This window comes from Martes martes (assembly GCF_963455335.1).
Source record: "Martes martes genome assembly, contig: scaffold_347, whole genome shotgun sequence".
Classification (NCBI taxonomy): domain Eukaryota; kingdom Metazoa; phylum Chordata; class Mammalia; order Carnivora; family Mustelidae; genus Martes; species Martes martes.
This window is the reverse complement of record NW_027666264.1, coordinates 30,814-51,150: the sequence shown is the minus strand read 5'-3', so window position 1 is coordinate 51,150 and position 20,337 is coordinate 30,814. Positions and strand designations below refer to the sequence as shown.

General features: G+C 52.8%; 1 protein-coding gene across 1 annotated transcript in view; it reads left to right on the top strand.

Moving 5' to 3' along the window:
• Window positions 1-2,036: 2,036 nt before the first annotated feature.
• Window positions 2,037-20,337, top strand: part of LOC308338104 (solute carrier organic anion transporter family member 3A1) — a gene marked incomplete at its 3' end in the record, with an annotated part of 45,166 nt that continues 26,865 nt past the window's right edge. Inside the window, exons 1-2 of the mRNA XM_080831661.1 lie at window positions 2,037-2,131; window positions 11,576-11,839. Coding sequence (XP_080687787.1) covers window positions 2,047-2,131; window positions 11,576-11,839 — 349 coding nt within the window. The remainder of the gene's footprint in view (window positions 2,132-11,575; window positions 11,840-20,337) is intronic.

The following is a 20,337-nucleotide window of genomic DNA, read 5'->3' as shown; positions in this document are numbered from 1 at the left end:
CCCTAGGAACCCCCTTTGGGACCCACTGTTAGGTTTTCTGAATCTAAGTTGTGACTAACCAGAGTCCGTGTACTCATAAAATGGATGTGGCTTCTCTCAAGATTCTTAGAAACAAGAATAACTAAGAATAACAGTAGTTGGGGGTCTCTGGCCAGCTGTGGGAACACGTACTTTGAGACTGGAGAGCTTCTAGATTGCTCCAAATCACAGAGTAGGATTTCACTGAGAGTGGATTCAGCCCCCATTTCCATGATATAAACCATCCTCTTTTCAATTCCTTCCTTTATCAAACCAATGTTCCTTATAAGCTATCTTCAAGTGACGGCTTTGGGGTCTGGGTTTCTGTCTGTAAATCCGGAAGACCGTGGCTTCCTTTGCCAAGTGTTTCTAAACAAGTTGAGTTCCTGTTTATAGTTTGTGTTTTCTCCCTACCTCCAAGTCAGTGAGCTCTAGAAGGCCAGGATTCTTTTTTTTTTTTTTTTCAAGATTTTATTTATTTATCTGACAAGAGAGGATCACAAGTAGGCAGAGAGCAGGCAGAGTAGAGAGGGGGGGCCCTAGGAACTGACCGACCAAAGGCAGAGTCTTTACCCCACTGAGCCCACCCTGTACCAGGATTCCTTAATTCTGTTGATCACAAGTCCATCCTCCAGTCTCGGTACGCATCTTCACTAAAGGAGCTCAGTAGTTATTGATTGACTGAATATTTGAGTGTTCCATGATGACTCACTGAGGCAGTCAGAATAGTTGGTCTACACCTGTGAGCAGATCAGACGTACCCTCCGCCGAGCTCAGATTCCCTTTGTTTGAATTCATCTCCAGGCTTTCTCCTCATATGCCCTCCGGGACCTGTTAGCACCCCTCTTTTCGGCCATCTGCTTAGGTTGGATCAACCCACGTACTGCTTGTCCCCACAGGCCACCAGCCTCTTGTAGGAAGGGCCACGCTTCACTCCTTCACGCCTGTTTTTATTCCCTTGAGAACTGTCATGGCTCAAGGAATGTTCTACCAAACGGAAATTTAGTTAAATAGATACAGCCTGTGGGTTTTAGTTTGGGCTCAGTACTTTCCCCAGAATGAGTAAAAGGGTTTGCGCAAAATCTCGGGTGTTATATCCATCAGGCCCTTAAGTTTGTGCCTAGGAACATCTTCTCAAGTCCCATGGTTGAGTCTTGAAACTATTAAAACAATAGATAGCAACTCTAAAATATGGGGGGGCAGATCTGCAAAATTCAAATTAATAAAACATCTAATTAAATGTTCTCAAAGCATACCACTATGTCAGCTCCGTTTTTTTGCTAAGTTTAATGCCCGTAAACATTTCATTACATTTGAAAATAATTTGTGCCTTTGACTTTTCTCCCTTCATAACAATTCCTGAATTTGTACAATGAGTGCTGAGAAAACTTAGCCAACTGTAAATTAAATGAATTACATAAAGCCAAATAAATGGTGAAAGCAAAATTATAAAAATCGTTTCAAAAATGTTTATGACAGGGTACGCCAGGGTGGCTCATTGAATTAAGCCTCTGCGTTTGGCTCGGGTCATGATCTCAGGGTCCTGGGATCGAGCCCCGCATCGGGCTCTCTGCTCAGCAGGGAGCCTGCTTCCTCCTCTCTCTCTCTCTGCCTGCCTCTCTGCCTACTTGTGATCTCTCTCTGTCAAATAAATAAATAAAATCTTTAAAAAAATGTTTATGACAAACCATTTAATGACAGATGTGGGTGTATTTTAATATGATTAATACAATGTGGGATGGAGTACTGTAACAGCTCACTCAGGGCCCACAAATATTTCAGAGCAAGCTACCAAAAACTGTAGAATTTCTGCATAACGATGCTTCCGTATGCGCTCCCCCCCCAGGACTTTTTTGACTAAGTCCTTTAATGTCACTTGTATAAACCCAGGGTCTCATCTGATCAATGTGAAATCATATCCTTGATCTGTGACTGTTTTTGCTCATTGAATGCCTTCTGCTTTTTTCCCCCCCCTTTTTAAAAATCTAATTTCTGTTTCATCTTCTTCTTTCAGGAATCCTTTTCACGATGCTGGTATTTGGACCAGCCTGTGGATTTATCCTGGGCTCTTTCTGTACCAAAATGTACGTGGATGCCGTCTTCATTGACACAAGTAAGGAGTATATCCCAACTTCTTATCACCACCCCCGGGCATGTCCCCCATCAGAAGGGAGCCCTTCAGCCTTTAGGTTATAAAACCCTCCTATGGGGGCACCTGGGTGGCTCAGTAGGTTAAGCCTCTGCCTTCGGCTCAGATCATGATCTCAGGGTCCTGGGATCGAGCCCCACATCGGGCTCTCTGCTCAGCAGGGAGCCTGCTTCCCCCTCTCTCTGTGCCTACTTGTGATCTCTGTCCATCACATAGATAAATAAAATCTTAAAAATAAGTAAGTAAGTAAGTAAATAAAACCCTCTTATGAAGGGGCGGCCTCAGTGTGTGGACCTCGAGCTGCTGGCTCACCAGAGATCAAAGGAGAGAGCGTGAGCATTGGCTCCGATAGCTTGGGGTCCAGTGGTGTTCCTCCAGTGTCCACCCAGAGGCGGAGTAATCCCTGTCGTTGATTTTACTCCTCCAATCTGGATCTTCCTCCTCCGTAAATCATAACGATAATTCGGTCTGCTTCATGGGGCTACTCGAAGAAGTACATGAGAGGACAGATGTGGAATGCCTGGCATTTTCCCATTAAAGTTAGCCCAATACCCTAGATGAGAACCCCACTTTCTAAGTGTGTTCTGGAAATGCAGGTGTACAGATGGGGTCGATGAGACGGAGTATTTGAAACCTGCTTCTACAAGTCAGTGCTGGGGTGACCTCTATGAAGAAACGTACCGTACCTCAAAACCGCTTCAAGCGACACTTCTTGGTTCCCGGCAGGAGAGCAAGTGTACTTCTCAGACGGCTCTGGGTCCCCCCCAAACCCTAGGCAGGCACACTTTGATGCGGCAGTGAGCTAGTTAACACAGGCTAGGTTATGCTGTGGTCACCCACGACTCCCCAGTCTGAAGTGATTTTATACAAGCAAAGTTTACTTCTTGGGCACGCTATGTAGACCGCGCAGGCTGGCAGTGGTGGGGAGGATGAGGCTTGGGTCCTCAGGGTCACTCCAGGTGGTGGCTCACAGAAGCTTCGTCGGACCCCAGCCTACGCCGTTGCCCAGGCAGGAAACCAGGCTATGGCGAGTTACACGCTTGCTCTCGAAGCTTCTCCCCACGCTTCAGCGGCCAAAGCCCAGGTCACTTGGTCTCCTAGTCTTCTCTTGCTCTGCAACAAGTTACCCCAGACTTGGGACTGAAAACAGCACGGGGGTGTCGCTTATAATATCACAGGTTATTTGTGGGTGTGAGTCCAGGAGCTGCTTGGCTGGGTGGTTCTGACTCGGGGGGTCCCTCGTGAGGTTGTAGTCAGGGTGTGGACATGCGTCTCCCCTCATTTCAGAGCTCGGCTGCAGGACATTCAGCTTCTAAGTTCGCTCCCCAGGCTGTCAGCGGGCCTTGGAGGATCCACTTTCCACGTCCCATCCCTGGGCCTCCTGACCGGGCTCCCTCACCAGGGCTCCCCTAGAGTGAACAGCCAGGAGAGGGTGAGAGAGGGCGCCCGAGACTAGGCACCGTGATCTGTTTATAACCTGGGCTCAGAAGTGACATGTCGCTGCTTCTGCCGCATCCTGGGGCCACAATGTCGCTGCTCCTGCCGCATCCTGGGGTCACAAGCGAGCCACCTGTTCTGGTCTCCACTCAGGGCGTGGGCTCGCCGGGAGGCCATCTGAGACACTGCCTCCCGTACGTGGTCCCAAGTCACCTGTGAGCCCCCCAGCAGGCTGGTTCTGCGCAGTTCGGCGAGCAGAGAAGCCGTGTTTCCTCTCTCTCTGGGAACAGAGCGCGGGTCTGTCTGAAGCCGTCCCGGCTTCTCCGCCTCATACCGATCTTTTCTCAGGATCAATAAGAGCTCAAGCCCCGGCTTCTCAATCCGTCATCTCCTGACAGTGCTAAATTTACTAATTCACCCCAAAGAAGTAATGTGGTTTTAAATCCAATCAAGTCACTCCGCGATTCACTCCATTAATCCCACTGATATATTTACTCGTAGCTAATGATGTTACAAATTTGCAAGGGGGTGTAAGAAAAGAATCAAATGCAGCCTTGTTTTCTTATTCTCTTAAAGTGCTGGCTCTGGTCAAGAGGGGATTGGAGGCTGCCGTTATGCAGCAATTGGTTGATCCTTCGAACCCTACTCTTAGCGCGGGGGACGAGGGGTGGCCCGCTCAGAGAAGTACCACGCGGTGGGAGTCCGCTGCCATCTTGCTTGTGTGGACAGAAAAAAAAAAAAAAAAGGCCAGCTTCTGCCACTGTGCCAAAGGCAGCACAAGACAGGAATCGTAAAAGCAGGTGAGGGACAGGGGTGCACCCCCATGCAAAGGGGAGGGCTGCCTGGAAGAAGAGGCCAGGTGGTCAGGCAGTATATTCTGCCCCTCAGCATATCAGCAGTGGCCCCCTTGGATCAAGCCTGTGGGTTACCAGCCTCTCTGAGCCAGGAACCGCAGATCATTCTCTTCTAAGCCTCTTACTGTACAGACGAGGAAACGGGCCTAGAGAGGGACACTGGGATGTACCCAGTCTGAGGGGCGTATCTGTATAAAACCCAGGTCTCCTGAGCAAGGGTGTGGGCATTTCCACGGCCCAGTTGCCTCCACCGTGCTCCCTCCTGGGAATGAAATAGCGTCCTTGCTCTGTGCCTGCAGTGACCAAGGGGTGGACAGGGGGCTGCAGGGGCTTAGCCTGTTCAATCGTGGTCCCCTTCGGCGGGCAGTTCCTTTGCATTGGGCTGTTCCCTCAGCCTGGAGTCCTGCCTGTGGTCCCGTCCGGTCCGCGTCTTTGCTCACCCGTCGGGGCCCCGTGTGAACCAACACGATCCGTGGTTCCAGGCTCACCGGCGGTTGGAAGCAGAAGGCAGATGGGTGCATTCCCGGTCCAGCTGGGTATCTTGCTGGTGCCTCCCCCCCACCCCCCGGCCCCCCAGCACACAGCCGCAGTCCCATCCACTGTGTCTCTAGGAGAGGATGCCCTGGGAGTCTCGGGCTTTTGTTTGCTTCCTCGCTGAAGGCCCGGGAGGGCTGGCACTGCTCTTTACCAGTAGAGGGCAGAAGAATATAATTTATTCGATCGCAGAGCAAGACCCAGGATTCTACAGTTGCCAGCAATTTTGATGGTTTCTCATCTTGTGACTCAAACTTGCTCTGGAATGGATTCGGGCCGTGTTCTGGAAAGGGAGTTCTCAGTGGCTGAGGGGTGGCTCTCCTGTGTGTTTTCTCCACCGGTGAAGACAGAGCCCCCCTTTTAGGGCTGCTCCGACCCATCGGTGTGTGTCCTGGTGCAGGAACGGACAGGGCCAGATGTGCAGCGGACAGCCCGGGAGGGGACCGGGGAGAGTGTGATCTGGAACCTGAGGGGAGGCCGGCGAGGCAGATAGAGCTCTTGTCATGGGGCAGGTGGAGGAGGGGATGTGAGGACACAGGGTTGAAGGGGGGGAGACCAGTGGGGAAGGCTGGTTGCCGTCTGTGTCGGGGGCAGGCGGGCACCTGTAGAAACAGGCAGCTGTGGGGCGGGCAGACCCCCCAGGCAGCTCCCCGGGAGGTCTCTGCTGGCCGCGTTTCAACGCCGGAATTCTGCCGCTGCTGCTCTAATTCTGTGTTTGATCCCTGTGTGGCTCCCGTGGCCCCTCTTCTTAAGGAAAGGTGCCTTTTGTAACAGCCTGGGGAAGGAGTGATGCAGCCAGGAGTGCTTTCGGAGGAAGCCTTTGTGAGACTGAGACCCGTTGAGAACAGAACCGAGAAGAAAGGAGGACGCGGTAGCAGGAGTGTGCCCCGGAGCCCTGAGTCGGCAGACCCGAACAGTGGGCTTATGAGAAGGAAGTTGATACCGGCAGCCGTGAACTGACCGCTTACTAAGGCTGTATGTAGACCGTCTCATCTGAACTTCAGGACGTTCCCCTCGGGGGGTGGGACCTGCTCGTCGCCTACCTGCGAGCTGAGCCGTTCTCATGCAGCGATTTTGAGTTCTGAGTTCGGTGCTGGAAGCAGACCTCTCTTGGAATCTTAGCTCTCGCGCTTCCAAGCGGTGTGACCCCAGGGACATGAGTGAATCATGCCAAGTGCATAGCGTGGCACCTGGTGTGTCGTAAGTGCACGGTCAGCGACAGGTTAATTCATTTCCGCAGCCAGTAGGATTCAAAGCCTGGGCCTCTGTCTGACTCCAGACCAGACAGCTTGTGTCCCTGGAATTTCTCCAGGACTTTTGCCAGAAGGCTGCCCCCTTCCGTGGGCAAAGGCCTTGCTGAGATGACCTAACCTCGTCCGCCCATCCGTACAGACTCATCCTCAGGCGGGCACCAGCTGGCCCTACTACGGCTTCGTGGTGTTTGCCCCTGGAATCAGATGTGTCCGTATGTTTGCCTCTTGAAAACGGTCAACCCGCCGAGAGCTTCCTGCTCTGCTACTCTAGGGCTGGCTGCAGGCTTCGTCAGATTCATTCGTGTTAGACACAATGAGCTCGACGGCCGGGATCCTGAACATTCCACACTGCCCTCTACCCTCAGCCCCTCCCTGTCCCCAGTTTCAAATTTGGTCTGTAACTTAAGGATACTCTTGGAATGCTTGAGTTCCATAGCAAAAGTTTCACGAAATAGGTTAGATAAATAGGTAAATGGACTAAAAAGAAAAAAACAAAAAACCTGCCCAGAGAGCCCTTGGCACCACGTACGTATCAGTGTGGCCGGGAGGGACCAGGAAATGTCCCCCATGTGCTTTGATCGGCTCCTTCTCACAGTCCTAGGTATCTTCATGGGTGAGTAGGTTGTTTGGTTAGTTTTCAAGTGGTTTGACTTTGTTCCCAGCGATCTTTCTTTCCTACCTACGATGACAGCAGTCCTCAGACATGGGAGATAAATCTCAACCTCTTGTGTTTACATGACTTTAAACAGAGGAAGCAAACACTGCCAAAAGCTTGCCCAACAAAACCACAAAAACCCTTCTGAGACACGGCAGGGTTAGAAAATGGATCTTGTAAAGCAGAAATCCTTCAAGCCTGTAGACAGCGCGGCAAAGGCAGGCCCGGACTGTGCCCGTCTCACGGCGGCCAGACATCTCCATCACGGTGTTCCTCTGCCCCACTGCCTCTGTGCCTGGAATGACCGAGGGGCCGATGAGGGCCTGGATGGAGCTTAGCCAGCGCATCAGAGTCCCATGGCTGAGGGGTGCCATGCCTCTGCGAGCGTGACTCCCTCAGCCTGGGATCCTGTTCCCTCCCTGTTCTTCTCAGCGTGTTTCTGTCCTTCCTGGAGGCAATTTGATTGACAGGTACATTTTGTAAATGAGACACCCGGGTGCTTCTCAGTTTGGTTCTGAGCATCTTACTGACCACAGTCTTCATGAAAAAGCTGTAACTGCACTAATTTTTTAAGATCCAGATACCACCTAAAGCCACATTGGAAGAAGAGTGGTTTTCACCCTGTTCCCCACCTATATGTGGAACAACACTTTCATGATTCCAAGCCTGCCCAGGATCACTGTTCTTAAAGATCATGACTTATTTCCCAAGCCTTTGGCAGCAGTCAGGGTAGGCTGGGTTCTGCTGCGGTAACAAACACCGCCAAAATCTTAGTTGCTGAGAACAATACTAAAGGTTTGTTTTGTACACAGCTCGGGTCAGCAGTGACCTTTTGTTCATTGTAACCTCTCAGGGACCATCCTGGGAAGATTTCACGCGCTTCCGTGATCAGGCAGGGCAAAAGAGTGTGGTAAGTCAGGCACCAGCTCATACAGGGCTCTGCACAGAAGAGTCCCACCACAGTTCAGCAGCAAAACTCTGTGGCATGTGGCTACACCTAAGTTCACAGTGAGGGTGGGGTAATCCTGTTCTCTGTAGAGGAGACCCGAATGAAGACATCAGTAACGTCTACTGCACTGTTCTTTGCTGCCCAACATAGGGAACTCTCCCTTAGTAGTGCTAGAACATTCTGGCTGACCAGTGACGATTGCCAGGCAGGTGGGGAGGGATTTTCACCATCGCTTCTGTGGAGGTGTCTCAGAAAAGACTCTTCTCAGCCTGGGTTTACGCATTAGCCGTCTTCCTGTGAAGTATCGAAATCAGGTCTAAGACTCCACCCCTTAAGCCAGCCCTGACCTGAGGGGCAGCATGCTCCAAAGCTGAGTGGTTTCTCCTCAGAACATTATTTCTCTCCCTGCCACGGTGCTCTGGATGGTTGCACTGGAGAGCGGGAGAAAAAAAAAAATCAATACTTCCTAAGATGGTTAACTGTGATTTTCCTAGATCTACAAAATCCTAGCCCCTACCCCCGCCTGCCCCTATCATACCTTGCCGCAGACCCCTCTCTCCGTCCTTGCCTACACCACAGACAGGCTTTGGTCTGACACAGGTCATGTGCGTTTCCCTGTCTTACAAATGACGAGCAAACGTTGGCTTTCCAGGCCTCGACATGTACCTACGGGGAGCAAGTTGACATGTTCACATAAACATCCACCCACCCACCCCCCCCACCGCAGCCTCTCTCCCTGGGATGTTTCCTCACATGCGGAAAAGAGTCACTAACTTCATAACTAAAATATGACTCTCTACATGCTACTAATTTTGTCCCCCTAAACAAGTGCCAGGATTTCTCTTTCTCAACTGGCTCACATCTGCCACCTCTCAATTCCCCCTTTATGGAGCCCATCAACAATGGAGGGAGATACCACAGCTCCTCGTTTATGTCTTTTGTTTTCATTCATTGCTTGGCAGCAGGTGAAGAAACACCGGCAGTGACTGGAGACAACATTCCTGCTCAGCTACCCGAGGCCATCTGACTTCCCTTTCTCTTCTCCTGTTTGCATAAAGATGCTTTCAAGACCACCTTGGGTTTTCCCAGGCTTTTTTCAAGCCTTCCCATACTCAAAAAACAAAACAAAACAAAAAAACCTGTATCTTGAAATTCCCCATTCATGTAAATACAGACTATGAGTAGCTACAAGAGCTACCATATACAGAAAACCTACGTGTCAAGTGATTCTTGCTTGTTACCTCTCATCCTTGCACGCAGCCTCTGTGGATGTGATCAAAGTAAGGCTCAGAGAGAGTAACTAGCTTGCCCAGCATCGCTTGCTAGTAAGGAACAGAGCCGGGGTTCAACCTTCTGCCTGCCAAAGCTTATACTCCTTCTTCTCTGACGTGCAGCTAAGCGGAAGCATCTGGTTCATTGTAGTGCCCTAGATATCGCTGCTGGGGGGATGCCGACCCCTCCAGGAGAGAGACCACTGATGTTCCAGAGACCAACCGCAAAGTTGGTGCTCCTAGGCCCTTTGCACAAAGGATAGGAATTAACCATCCACGCAGGGAGCCCAGACCAAAGCCTAGATGGTCCAGAGGGCAGTGTAGCAAAGGGATAAGGAGCCTGGCCCTTGGCATCTGAATGCCCGTCTTCCAGTGTTAAACTCCGTGAACTTGGGCAAGCTGCCTCCACTTTTCTTTCTTTTCTTTTTTTTTTTTTCTTTCTTTTCTTTTTAAGATTTTATTTATTTATTAGAAAGCACAAGCAGGGGCCCCTGGGTGGCTCAGTTGGTTAAGCAACTGCCTTCAGCTCAGGTCATGATCCTGGAGTCCCGGGATCGAGTCCCGCATCGGGTTCCCAGCTCCACGGGGAGTCTGCTTCTCCTTCTGACCTCCCCTCTCATGCTTTCTCTCTCGAGCTCTCTCCCAAATAAATAAATAAAATCTTTTTTTAAAAATCTAAAAAAATTTTTAAAAAAAGAAAGCACAAGCAGGGGGGAGCAGCAGAGGCAGAGGGAGAAGCAGGCTCCCTGCTGACCTAGGAGCCCGATATGGGACTCCATCCCAGGACCTGGGATCATGATCTGATCTGATCTGAAGGCAGATGCTTCATGACTGAGCCACCCAGTCATCTCGGGACCTGCACTTTCTAAGCCTCGATTTTTCTATCTACATAAGATCGGGATAATAAAAGACTCTACCTCATAGGGTTGTGGGGAGGTTTGACGAGAACAGTTAAGAATATGCCGTACAGGGGCACCTGGGTGGCTCAGTGGGTTAAAGCCTCTGCCTTCAGCTCAGGTCATGATCTCAGGGTCCTGGGATCGAGCCCCACGTCGGGCTCTCTGCTCAGCGGGGGGCCTGCTTCCCTTCCTCTCTCTCTGCCTGCCTCACTGCCTACTTGTGATCTCTCTCTGTGTCAAATAAATGAATAAAAATATTTAAAAAAAAAAAAGGCAGAAGAGAAAGCATTGGCTCCTGCTTTAGAGGGAAAAAAAAAAAAAAAAGAATATGCCGTACATAAGGCCCAGCACAGAGTAAGAAATGATGGCTGGGTTCTTCCTGAGTGTTAGCCGAGGAGTCTTCAGGGAGAACGTTTACAAATGGTGAAGAGCTAGTCTCATGTCATTTCTCTTCCCAAGCCTGTCCATCCATCTGGTCTAGGCCTGTAGTCCTCTTGATCTTAGCTCGTATGCCCCGCCCCCATGTCCACGATGGTCCTTCTGTCCTCCAGACATACGGGATTATCATCACAGAGACATTTCTAAGCAGCCCATCTGAGAGTGCTCTGTGAAAGAGAGTTATAGGGAAAGAAAAAAACCACCAAGGGGTAAGCTATAGTTTGTGTCTTCATGACTTCAGCCGGCAAGTCAAATAAATGATAGCACAAGACAGCCAAACCACATGCACACCGCCTTTAAGCATTAAGTTGGCTGCAGAGCTTTCTAATAAAGGACTGCCCCAAACCGCAGGGCACAACCAAGATTTGAATTAACCTACCCACTAGCAGTTTGGAAACAGGACCCTAGCTGTAAATACGGAGCTAAGAGTGTTTAAATGCCCAAGCACATGCCATTATTCTGAGCACCTCGGGTCTGGTGTGGCTCATTTGGCCTCCGCCTCCCCCCGGACTCCAGAAGGTACTGTCACCATCGTCCTGGTCCTGTAGGTCAGTCAGCAAGGCACAGAGTTCAGATCGCTAGGCTGGGGTCCCACAGGGAGAAGTGGCAGGATTTCCCTCCAGGTACCCTGGCTCTCGACTTGATTCCGTGCCATCCCTTATGATCTCTGAACCTGATTTGAGGCTGGGAGTGGGGCGTTGCATGGGATCTCCGAGTCGCTGCTTTTGGAGGGGTGCAAGTGAGAACCCACGGTAAAAGCAATAGATCCTTGTACTTCGTCCGCACACTCAGGCAGCTCTCCGGAGCCTATCAGCTCCAGCCTTAATTCCGAGGGTGTCTGGCTTCTCGCTGTTTTTGTTTAGACTGATAGAAATACAGGGTAGACAAGAAAATTAAGGAGAGAAAGCAATCAGCCTTCAGCTTTGGGAGAAACAGAAGCACTGATGTGGAACGAAAGGCTGGCTTGTGGAGGGTCCAGTCCCCCCCGCCCTGCCTCCCCCAACACCCCCGAAGCCGTTTCCAGAGCGCCCTCCCGTCCGTGCACCTGACTCTGACCCTCAGCCGCATCCCGGCCGGGCTGCGTCCCCTCCTCCTGACTGTGCTTTTTCCCATTGCAGGTAACCTGGACATCACTCCAGACGACCCCCGCTGGATCGGAGCCTGGTGGGGCGGCTTTCTGCTCTGCGGTGCCTTACTCTTCTTCTCTTCCCTCTTGATGTTCGGGTTTCCACAGTCTCTGCCCCCGCACTCAGACCCTGCCATGGAGAGCGAGCAGGCCATGCTCCCCGAAAGAGAGTACGAGAGACCCAAGCCCAGCAACGGGGTCCTGAGGCACCCCCTGGAGCCGGACAGCAGCGCCTCCTGCTTCCAGCAGCTGAAAGGTAGAGGCGTCTCGGATGTGGGTGGCCAGAGCAATGGAGGGGGGGTCGTCGAGGCCGGCGGGGGTGGGGGGAGCACCCAGGACAGGGTGCTGGGAGCTCGAGGTACAATCACGCTTATTTTGCATGGTTTGCCTTCTCTGGTCCGATGCTCAGCATTAGCCCTGAGAATGAAATGACCCGATGCGTAAAATAAAAGTGGGGTAACCACTGCTCAGCGAAGGGGCAGCAGCAGATCAGTCTCCCCAGCAGAGACCCCAGTGCTTAACAAAGCACCTGAGGCATAATAAGCAGATATGTCTGCGGAAGGAAGGTTCTGGATGTCTCATGGAGCCCTTGGGCTCTTTCCATCTGCCGCGTACCAGCGCGGTGTAGCGGGAAAGGACTTGGGAAGCAGGGCTTCCTTGCCTGATTGGGGCATTCTTCAGAAGCCGCAACTGAAAATGCCTTTCCTTTGAGTTGCTGTGTCCTTCTGTCCCCTCCGTGCAAGATGTGCACCTCTGGAAAGAAGTATGAACTCCGTCTTAATAACAGAGTCCCCCCGAGAAGGTGGCCAAGCTCTCTCAGTCATTTTTAAAGGAAACCAGACACATCTTGTCTAACAAAAATGGAATGATCCAGAATGAGTAGCATCCTCCCGCAAACCCCAGCCCCAGGTTGGTTCCATGTTTGGCAAAAGGTCTTCAAGGCAAACAGTGCTGGCGCAGCCTTGAGCCGCGGGGCATCTGTCCTGGTCCCCTCCCCACCGAGAGATCTGTGCCGTTCTCCTGAAGTCCCAGGACCCCTCTTGGATCCCCTGGAGAGCCTGCTGGCTTTTTGAAGTGGGCAGGAGCAAGGCTTGGGGCACTCCTCCCCCATGAGGCTGGTGCGGGAGGATGGGGACGGTCACCTCTTGGCAGGATCTGGACGCACCTGCAAATGGTGCCAGGCTGCCAGTGACCAGTTGAGAAACTTGGTGCAAATCTCTTTACTGAGCTTTTGTGTGACAAGGAGCACCCCTCCTCCACTGGAGATGCTGGAGAGCCACAGGGAGGAGCTCAGCACAGTCCCTGTGCTCCGGTCCCCGCTCCGCTCTTCTCTTGAGCTGGGGTCATGAACTTCTCCGTGCTTCGTTTGCACAAGTGAACAGTTTTCATAGTGTTCCTACATGATGGTGGGGCCGTGAGAATTAAAGCACCACCTGCAGAAGACGATCTGCTAATAGTGCCTTTGTGTCAGGGAGGGATCGGAAGAACTTGGGCGAATTCCCAGAAGGGACTAATTGATAATCTAATGTTGTGTCAGAACCCATGTTCCGTGATCATTTCTACCAAAGTAGAAATTTGGAACTGTCCATGGAAGGTCTGCAAAGTTCTCTAAGTTCCAGAATGCACGGGTAGGAGAAGGCCACCCATTTTGTGTCTTCGGGGGTTGCCTTGGCTAAGACCCCCAGGAGTTTGTGCTTAATAGAAGAGCCCCCCGACACACACACACCCAAACAACCAGGCAAAGGGTGATGCCTACTCTTCGTCTAATAGCACAGGCAGCCACACAGAATGTCCCAGCAACCAGATCTGCAGGAGTAAATGGGGCTGGCCCACATGGGCCTTGCAGGGGACACCCTGGACCAGAGCGGTGGTAGCCTTTCTGGGTCTTTCTTTGTCCCAGGGTGATTACAAGAGCTCTGATTGCAAGAGCTGCACCAGTCATCGCTTATCTTTCATCTCTGGGGATGCAAAGATGAAAAGATACAATTGTGCCATCAAAGCACTCACCCATCCAGTGTGGGGACAAACCAGCAAGCCAGCAAAGGCAGCCCAGCATGGAAGGGACAGCAGGGCTGGGCAGCAGAGGAGGTGACAGGCATACAGCAGACAGGCAGGGGGGGAGCTCACATCTTGGGGCAGAGGCAGAGGGACATCATGGCTTCAGAGTTCAGTTCTCGTTAACCCATTTGTTCAGCATGTTAAAAGTCCTCTGGGTTCCAGGGACACAGTGGTCACCCAGACAGCTTATATTGTGGAGTTGTGTTGTAGCTGTGGGGGGCGGGGGGTGCATACAGTAGGCAGAATTGAAGCAACAGCAGGGTGTGTGCTGAGCTGACAACGCACAGATGGGTAGACAGGTCTGAGACTCGCTGTAGCCATAACGACCGTACGCCGTGGCCTGTGGAGGTACATGGGCTCTACTTCTACTAATTAATGATTTTTAATTAGAATTAGCCGTTCCCCAAGGCAGTAGGTCTATTAACGGACCTAAAGAATGTCCCAGCAGGAAAGGAAGGCGGTGTGTCTGGAAGAATCCCCAGGAGACAGGATCCAGTGACATGAACTATTATGCTAATAAACACGTTTTATATGCGCCAGCACATGGATTGGGGCGAGGGGGAGAACGTGGTGGTTTACATCCATCATTTTTCCACATGAGACCATGTCTTTGCCATGTGGATGTTTCCACCCAAAGCTCCGTGCGGTGTCCCCCGTGGCTCCCAAACTCTTTCTCCAGTTTGCAGCCTTGGAAGGCCCTGTGGTCTCCCCATGTGTATTCATGGGCACCAACGAGCCGAGCAGTGTTGTATATGGAAGAATGAACGTTGGCTCTAAAAATATCTATGTTGCAATTTTGAAGCTGTTCCATTGAGTTTGCAAATGGGTTTCCTCTTTGGCTATCCGTCCGTGTGCCCTGCCGTGCTCTGCAGATAGGGAAGGTCCCTGAGCAGAGCGGGTGTCCTGTGCCCAGAGCGGCTGCTCCGTCCTCCTCCCTGCTGGGGCTGAGACGGTCTCCCCTGCTCCTGGGAGAGCACGGGGGCTGTTCCAGTGCAGCTCAGCCGCTTCGCTTCGTCATCTTGCAACCTCGGCCGTGTTGCTTAATTCCCCTTGGCTTTAACACATGGCGTCTGATTGATGTTATTACTTATTCTGGTTTATAGACGAGGAAACCAAGCTCTGGTGATGTAGGACTTCGGGCCCATGGCTTGCTTTTCAGGGCGCTCGCCCCAAACGTGTGGGCTTTGAAGGTCTCTTTCCGACAAAGTTGGCCCTCGTGGGCTTTGCAACTCCTGTAAGCGAGAGAGAGCCCAGAGTGGTGTTCTGTATCGTGCAGAGAAGCTGTTACTTCCTGCACAGCCCAGAAGTCCCCTTCTTGTAGTGACTGTCACGTGACTGTTGAACAAAGCAGGCAGCAGGCAAACGCACGCTTGGGTTTGTTAAGCTCCAGGATCTTTCCCGGTGGGCGTCTGCAAACCCAAGACACATTTTTGCATCTTAGCTGTGCAACCAGATAGCTTTTCCTTGGTGCCCTGGCCCTACAGCCCTCTTCCCCAGCCTTGTTCTTCAGAGCATTTTGCTGGTTCGTCTTTCAGGACACCCCCCTCCCCGCCCCCTCTCATCCTTCCTTTGCGTCTAGCGCCATGTCTCCTCCTCTCTCTGTCGTCGCTGTGTGGGGGAGGACAGCACCCACATGGCTTCCAGAATCTAGATGCTCAGAGTTTGCAGAATAGTTTGTAAAAGTCTAGACCCAGAGGGAGGAAGGAATTCGAGGGACTGTTACAGACAAATGGACGGAATTATCACCAGCTAGTGTGTTAAATCGCACGTCTGTAGTCTGTAGTTTATATAGAGATGGTCTCTGCTGTCACCTGCCCTAGGGGCTGTGATGGTGGGGATCCAGGCTCCTCCAGTGGCCGTACCCTGTGCACCCTCCTCACGGTGCTCTGTCTGCTTCCTTCAACCCATCAGGCACTCTCCTTTTTGTTCCCTTGTGGGCCTGGAACACCCTTCCTCTCTGGGTTTACTTCTGGACAAGACCCGGTCCCCCCTTCCGAGAAATCCCTCCCTAGAGCCCCACTGTGCCCGTGCCCCCCATGCCCAGTGTTGGATTAGCTTCGTTCCTCTGTCATCTCCACGGTCCCTGCAAAGCACCTGTCACCGCACCACCTGGTGGCTTCTCAGCTTGCCGGCCTCTGCCCAAACCTAGTGGGTTCTCCAGGGGCAAAGCTTTCGTGCATTCTTTTGTTTCCACTGCCTGGTACGGTACCTGGCACGTAGGTAGTATTGGCTGAATGAGCAAACGAACGAATGAATATTTTCTTGCTGGCTTGCACGCACACACAAACACACACTGGCAGCGAAGGTCAGTTTTCCACACACTGTCATATTTAACGCCCCCCCCCCAACGAGGCTTTGGTACCATTTTACAGAGAAGTAAATTGAGGCTTAGAGACTGAAAGGCAAGGTGTTTGAGCCCTGGCACGGGCCCCAGAGCCTGTCTTCTTCACCACCGCATTATGCTGCGTCTCGGAGCCATAAGTGAACCCTCCGAAAGGAGCAGTGGGGTCGGCAGGTGCTGGCCGACTTCAACGGAGTGTGCTTCAAGTCGAGCTGCTGCTTGCAACGGCACCAGCGTGCCCTAAAGCGGTGAGTCTTCTGGACGAGGCTACGGGCTAAAAGGGAGGGAGGAACCCACTCCCGGTAAGCGTCAGCCCGTCCTGGCCCTCTGATGGGCCCTCTAGCTGGCATGAGTGTGACGGTTCCAGAGGTTTAAAATCTGCAGGCAGCGCCCTGCCTTTGATCGCTGGAAGAGAAGAGCAGTCAACGCTGAGCGCTCTCGTCCCCGTGCACTTCCCGCCGACTGCCAAGTGGCCTCTTCCTGTCCCAGAAAAAGACAGCCACACCGGGTGACGGCAGGGAACAGCCGAGCCAGCGGGGGTCGTGGGGTGGGGGGAGGGGGGCGTTGCTTCAGGCTCAGGGGTTTCAGAACCCCCCCAACACGTGCAGGATGGTTCGTGAGTTCCCAAGCACTTGTGGGGATGTCCCGCTGGGCCGCCGCAGTCCAGCTGACGAGCGAGTGGACCTCCTCTCCGTGCCAGCCATCCAGCACAGAGCTCGGGGCGCGACCTCATGGCCAGGTTGTCGCCATGGCAGAGGGTGCCGGGGCCACAGGGGTCCGGGTCCCGCACGCGCCCCACCGGCTGCCCCTCCGGGATCCACTGGACGGTTAATGAACTGACTGAGGAGAAGGGGAATCAGCCTGGGGCCGATTGAACCCAGACCCTTCCTGTGTCGGAGAACGACCCCTCTCCCTGCTCTGCTTGTTCCCTTTCCATGGGACGAGCCAGTCCAGTTGCGGAGGACGTTCATTTGCAGGGCAGGTGAAATCTGCCCAGATCGTTATGCTCTCCACCCTCCTCCCTCCTGATGCCCTCCATCTCCGGGTTCTGTGGATTTTACCACCTGAATCTGTCTCCAGCCCACTCCGGTATCTCCTGCACTCTAGCCCGCCCTCACCCCCCCCCCCCCCGCGGGCAGTTCGCACATCATGATGGCGTCAGAATGCACCTGATCCTGGGGCCACCTCGTGCTTAAAGGGACAGAGGCAGAGCCCTTCACGGGGCCTCCCAGTGGCGCTACTCTGCCCCTCCAGCCTCTTCTCACACCTTGCCACCCTGGCCCTCCACACCAGCCTCCCCTCCCCGGCTTCTTTCTAGCCCCCTGAGTTCCGCAGGTTCCCCCCCTCCCTTGCTCCCTCCCTCCCAGGACTTCACACTTGCTGTTCCCTCAGCTGGAATTCTGATCCCATCTTCAGGCTTTAGCTCACAGTCATGTCCCCAGGGACATTTCTCTGCCCCCACCCCAGGCATGTTGCTCTCCGTGTCACGGTCATGATCGTCATGATGTTACCGTCTTGTGAGTAATGATTCACTGAGCCCATCCGTGAGCTCCGTGCGGGCAGGGGCTGCCTCTGTTTGCACTCCTGCTCTTGTCCGTAGGTGCTCAGTATGTATTTGATAAACGGAGGGATACACGGATCACTGGAGATGCGCTGACAAGCCTAGCACAGTTTGCTGCTCTCCTTCAAGCTGTCCTCCCCCTCCCCGCCCCCGCCAGCCCCTCCCAGAATTTCGGTCTGGGTCTGACCCATCCAGGGACACGGGTTCAGCAGGAGCTCCAGCTGTGCTGGGGGCCACGGCTAGCCCCCAGGTGACCTGCCTGTGTGGGGAGGGGCTGCCAGCCCCGTACCTCTGGGCTGCGTGAGTCCCCTGGCAGGTGTTTGGGTCTGGGACAGGGTGCCCATTTGTCCCCACCATTGTTCCTCTCGGAACCTGACTCGTGCCTCTAGCTTCTGCAACTCTGCCAGACCTTCTCCACCCTCTGCCAGCTAGCAGTCCTTGTCTGCCACATTTTCCTTAATGGTGGGCCAGTGCCTTTCCGCATCACATTCTTGTGAGGAGCCTGGTGGTCTGAGAACCCTTGCTCTGCAGGTGTGATGGCTGAGTGATCGCCTCGTGTGGATTCCCCGTTAAAGTCTTCTTTCTTGATTCCATGGCCAGGGAAAGCATCTGCCTTCCCAAATGCTTGGAACGCTGTGCTGGGCTACGGTTCACATGCTGTCACGTTTGTGGGTCCCCAGGACCTGTGTGGCCACAGGCATGTTCTTACCAGCACTGGAGGACGATGTGCGGAGGCGTCATGTCTGGGAACAGGCCACAGGTGATTTCAGCAGGGTACCTGAGACTACACGGGGGAGGGCACCTTGTCCAATGTCTGGCACACTGTGGATACCCCAGGAGTGTTTTTTGAATGAAGGAAGGCAGGCAACAACTAGAGGACAACGTTTCCCTATGGGGTTTCCTTGGAACAGGAGTCCTTGGAGATGCTTAGGGGAAAACAAATCAATAGGGGAGGGAGGAAGGGTCACAGAGCCAAATAAGCTTGAGAAAATGTCTCTGTACTGTTGATCCTCTCGGAGACCCATATGGTATATTCAAGAATTAGAAGCCCTTGGAAGGCCAGCTTTAAGGAAAGCTGGCTGGCATTGTTTGGCCCCATGTGATCCCAGAACTATCTTGTTCATGTGAACTCTTTGGGCATTTAGGAAGTGTTTCTAGAATGCAGGGAAGGTGGTGAGGACCACAGGAGGTTCAAAGGATGTACTGAGTCCACCGGGAGGCCTTAAAGACAGGTGCATGAAGCCTGTAGCATTTTAGCCCCATCTGGAAGGATGAGCAGGATCCCTGTGGTTGGAGAGAGAAGGGCTTCCCGGCTGGGGGTCAGGTGCGAGCAGAGGCAGGGGACAGAAGTGCCCAAGGTGTGCATGGGAGAATCTGGTTTGGGGATATAGGATTTGGAAAATTTCATGGTAGAAGCTGGCTGGTGTCTGTTTGGGCGCCCAGCAGTGTTCCTGGCACTTGAGGCCACCCGGTAAGACTTCGGTAAAATGGTGAATGAATGATGGAGGGCTTTTGCGTTGCTCCTGCGAAGTGTGTGGACTCTAGGAGTCATTGTTTTCCAACTAGGGGTTTGAGTCAACATCCCTCCTGAGTGGGACCCATACTCTGGCCCCATTCCTAGAAATTCTGATTCCATGACTCTAGTGGGGAAGAGGGAGGTGGTCCAGGCACCTGGATGTCTTTAAAGTTATGAGGCGATTCTAAGTGAACCTCATCTTGAAAACAAATATGAGAGCTGGTGTGAGTCCTTGGGTGGTTTTCCATCCAAGCTGTTTCTGCAACAGTTGTCTAGAAGATGAAACGTGGGGAGGAGACCCACGCACGTAATAAGCTTGGGACACTCTGTGACGTGGCCCATTTGGAGGGCCATAAGTGTCATTAGCACATTCAAGGCTCTGAGAAGATCTGCAGACCCTGCCATTCAGGAGATAGCACCAAGGAGTCTAGGCTTGAGATGGGCATTTATATTATCTTGGGTGGGGAAATCCACCATTCCTTTTCTGAGCACTGCTCTCTGTCTTTCCAGCAGTGCATTCTCCTGTGGGTAGAGTTTTCATGAATGCTGAAAGCCAGCCCTGCCGCCACTGAGGTGGCACATTGTGCTCCCAGACAAGGCTCCTGGGGGCTGGCGTGAAGTTACAAAAGTAGCACTCTGCTTACAAGAAGCTTGCTTGCTTGCTTTAGTCCTTTTCTGCCTGCTACCTCGGCACGGACACGACCGTTGGATCTGAAAGAGAGCTGGCTGCTTCCCAGGCTCTTTTCTCTGTCTCCGCCACCTTGTGTTTCCGACTTCACCATCCTGGGGGTCGCCAGTCCGGAACTGCAGGAGCTAGCCTTGCATCTGGGGGTGTCTGTCATCAAAGCAGCTAATGGGACCCTGTACCACTCTTTTTCAGGCCTTCTTGGGCGTTGTAAGGAGTGGGGAATTTTTAAAAAGAACCCATAGAACTGGCTGGCTCTGGATTTCCTTGGCTGATCCACACCCCCTGGGCACATGGCTTGCAGTATAAATGCTCGTTTCCTGTGCTCATGGCTTCTGGTCTGTTCACTCAGACCACGAGCTTCTCCATACAAGGGACATGTCACCTTCAGCCTGTTCCCAAAGACTTGTCTCATAGCTGGCAATGAGAGGGTGCCAGGAAGCTCCCCAAGTCCAACAGCCCAGCACAGAGTTTGGGGGACAGTCTTATCTGCAGCAACGAGGTCACAGGGAGTCCAAGGCGGCTGGTCTGGGGCCAGTGCACAGTAGGCACTCCCTTCTGGAAGCTTCCCAGCACCACAGGCTTCCCCTTCC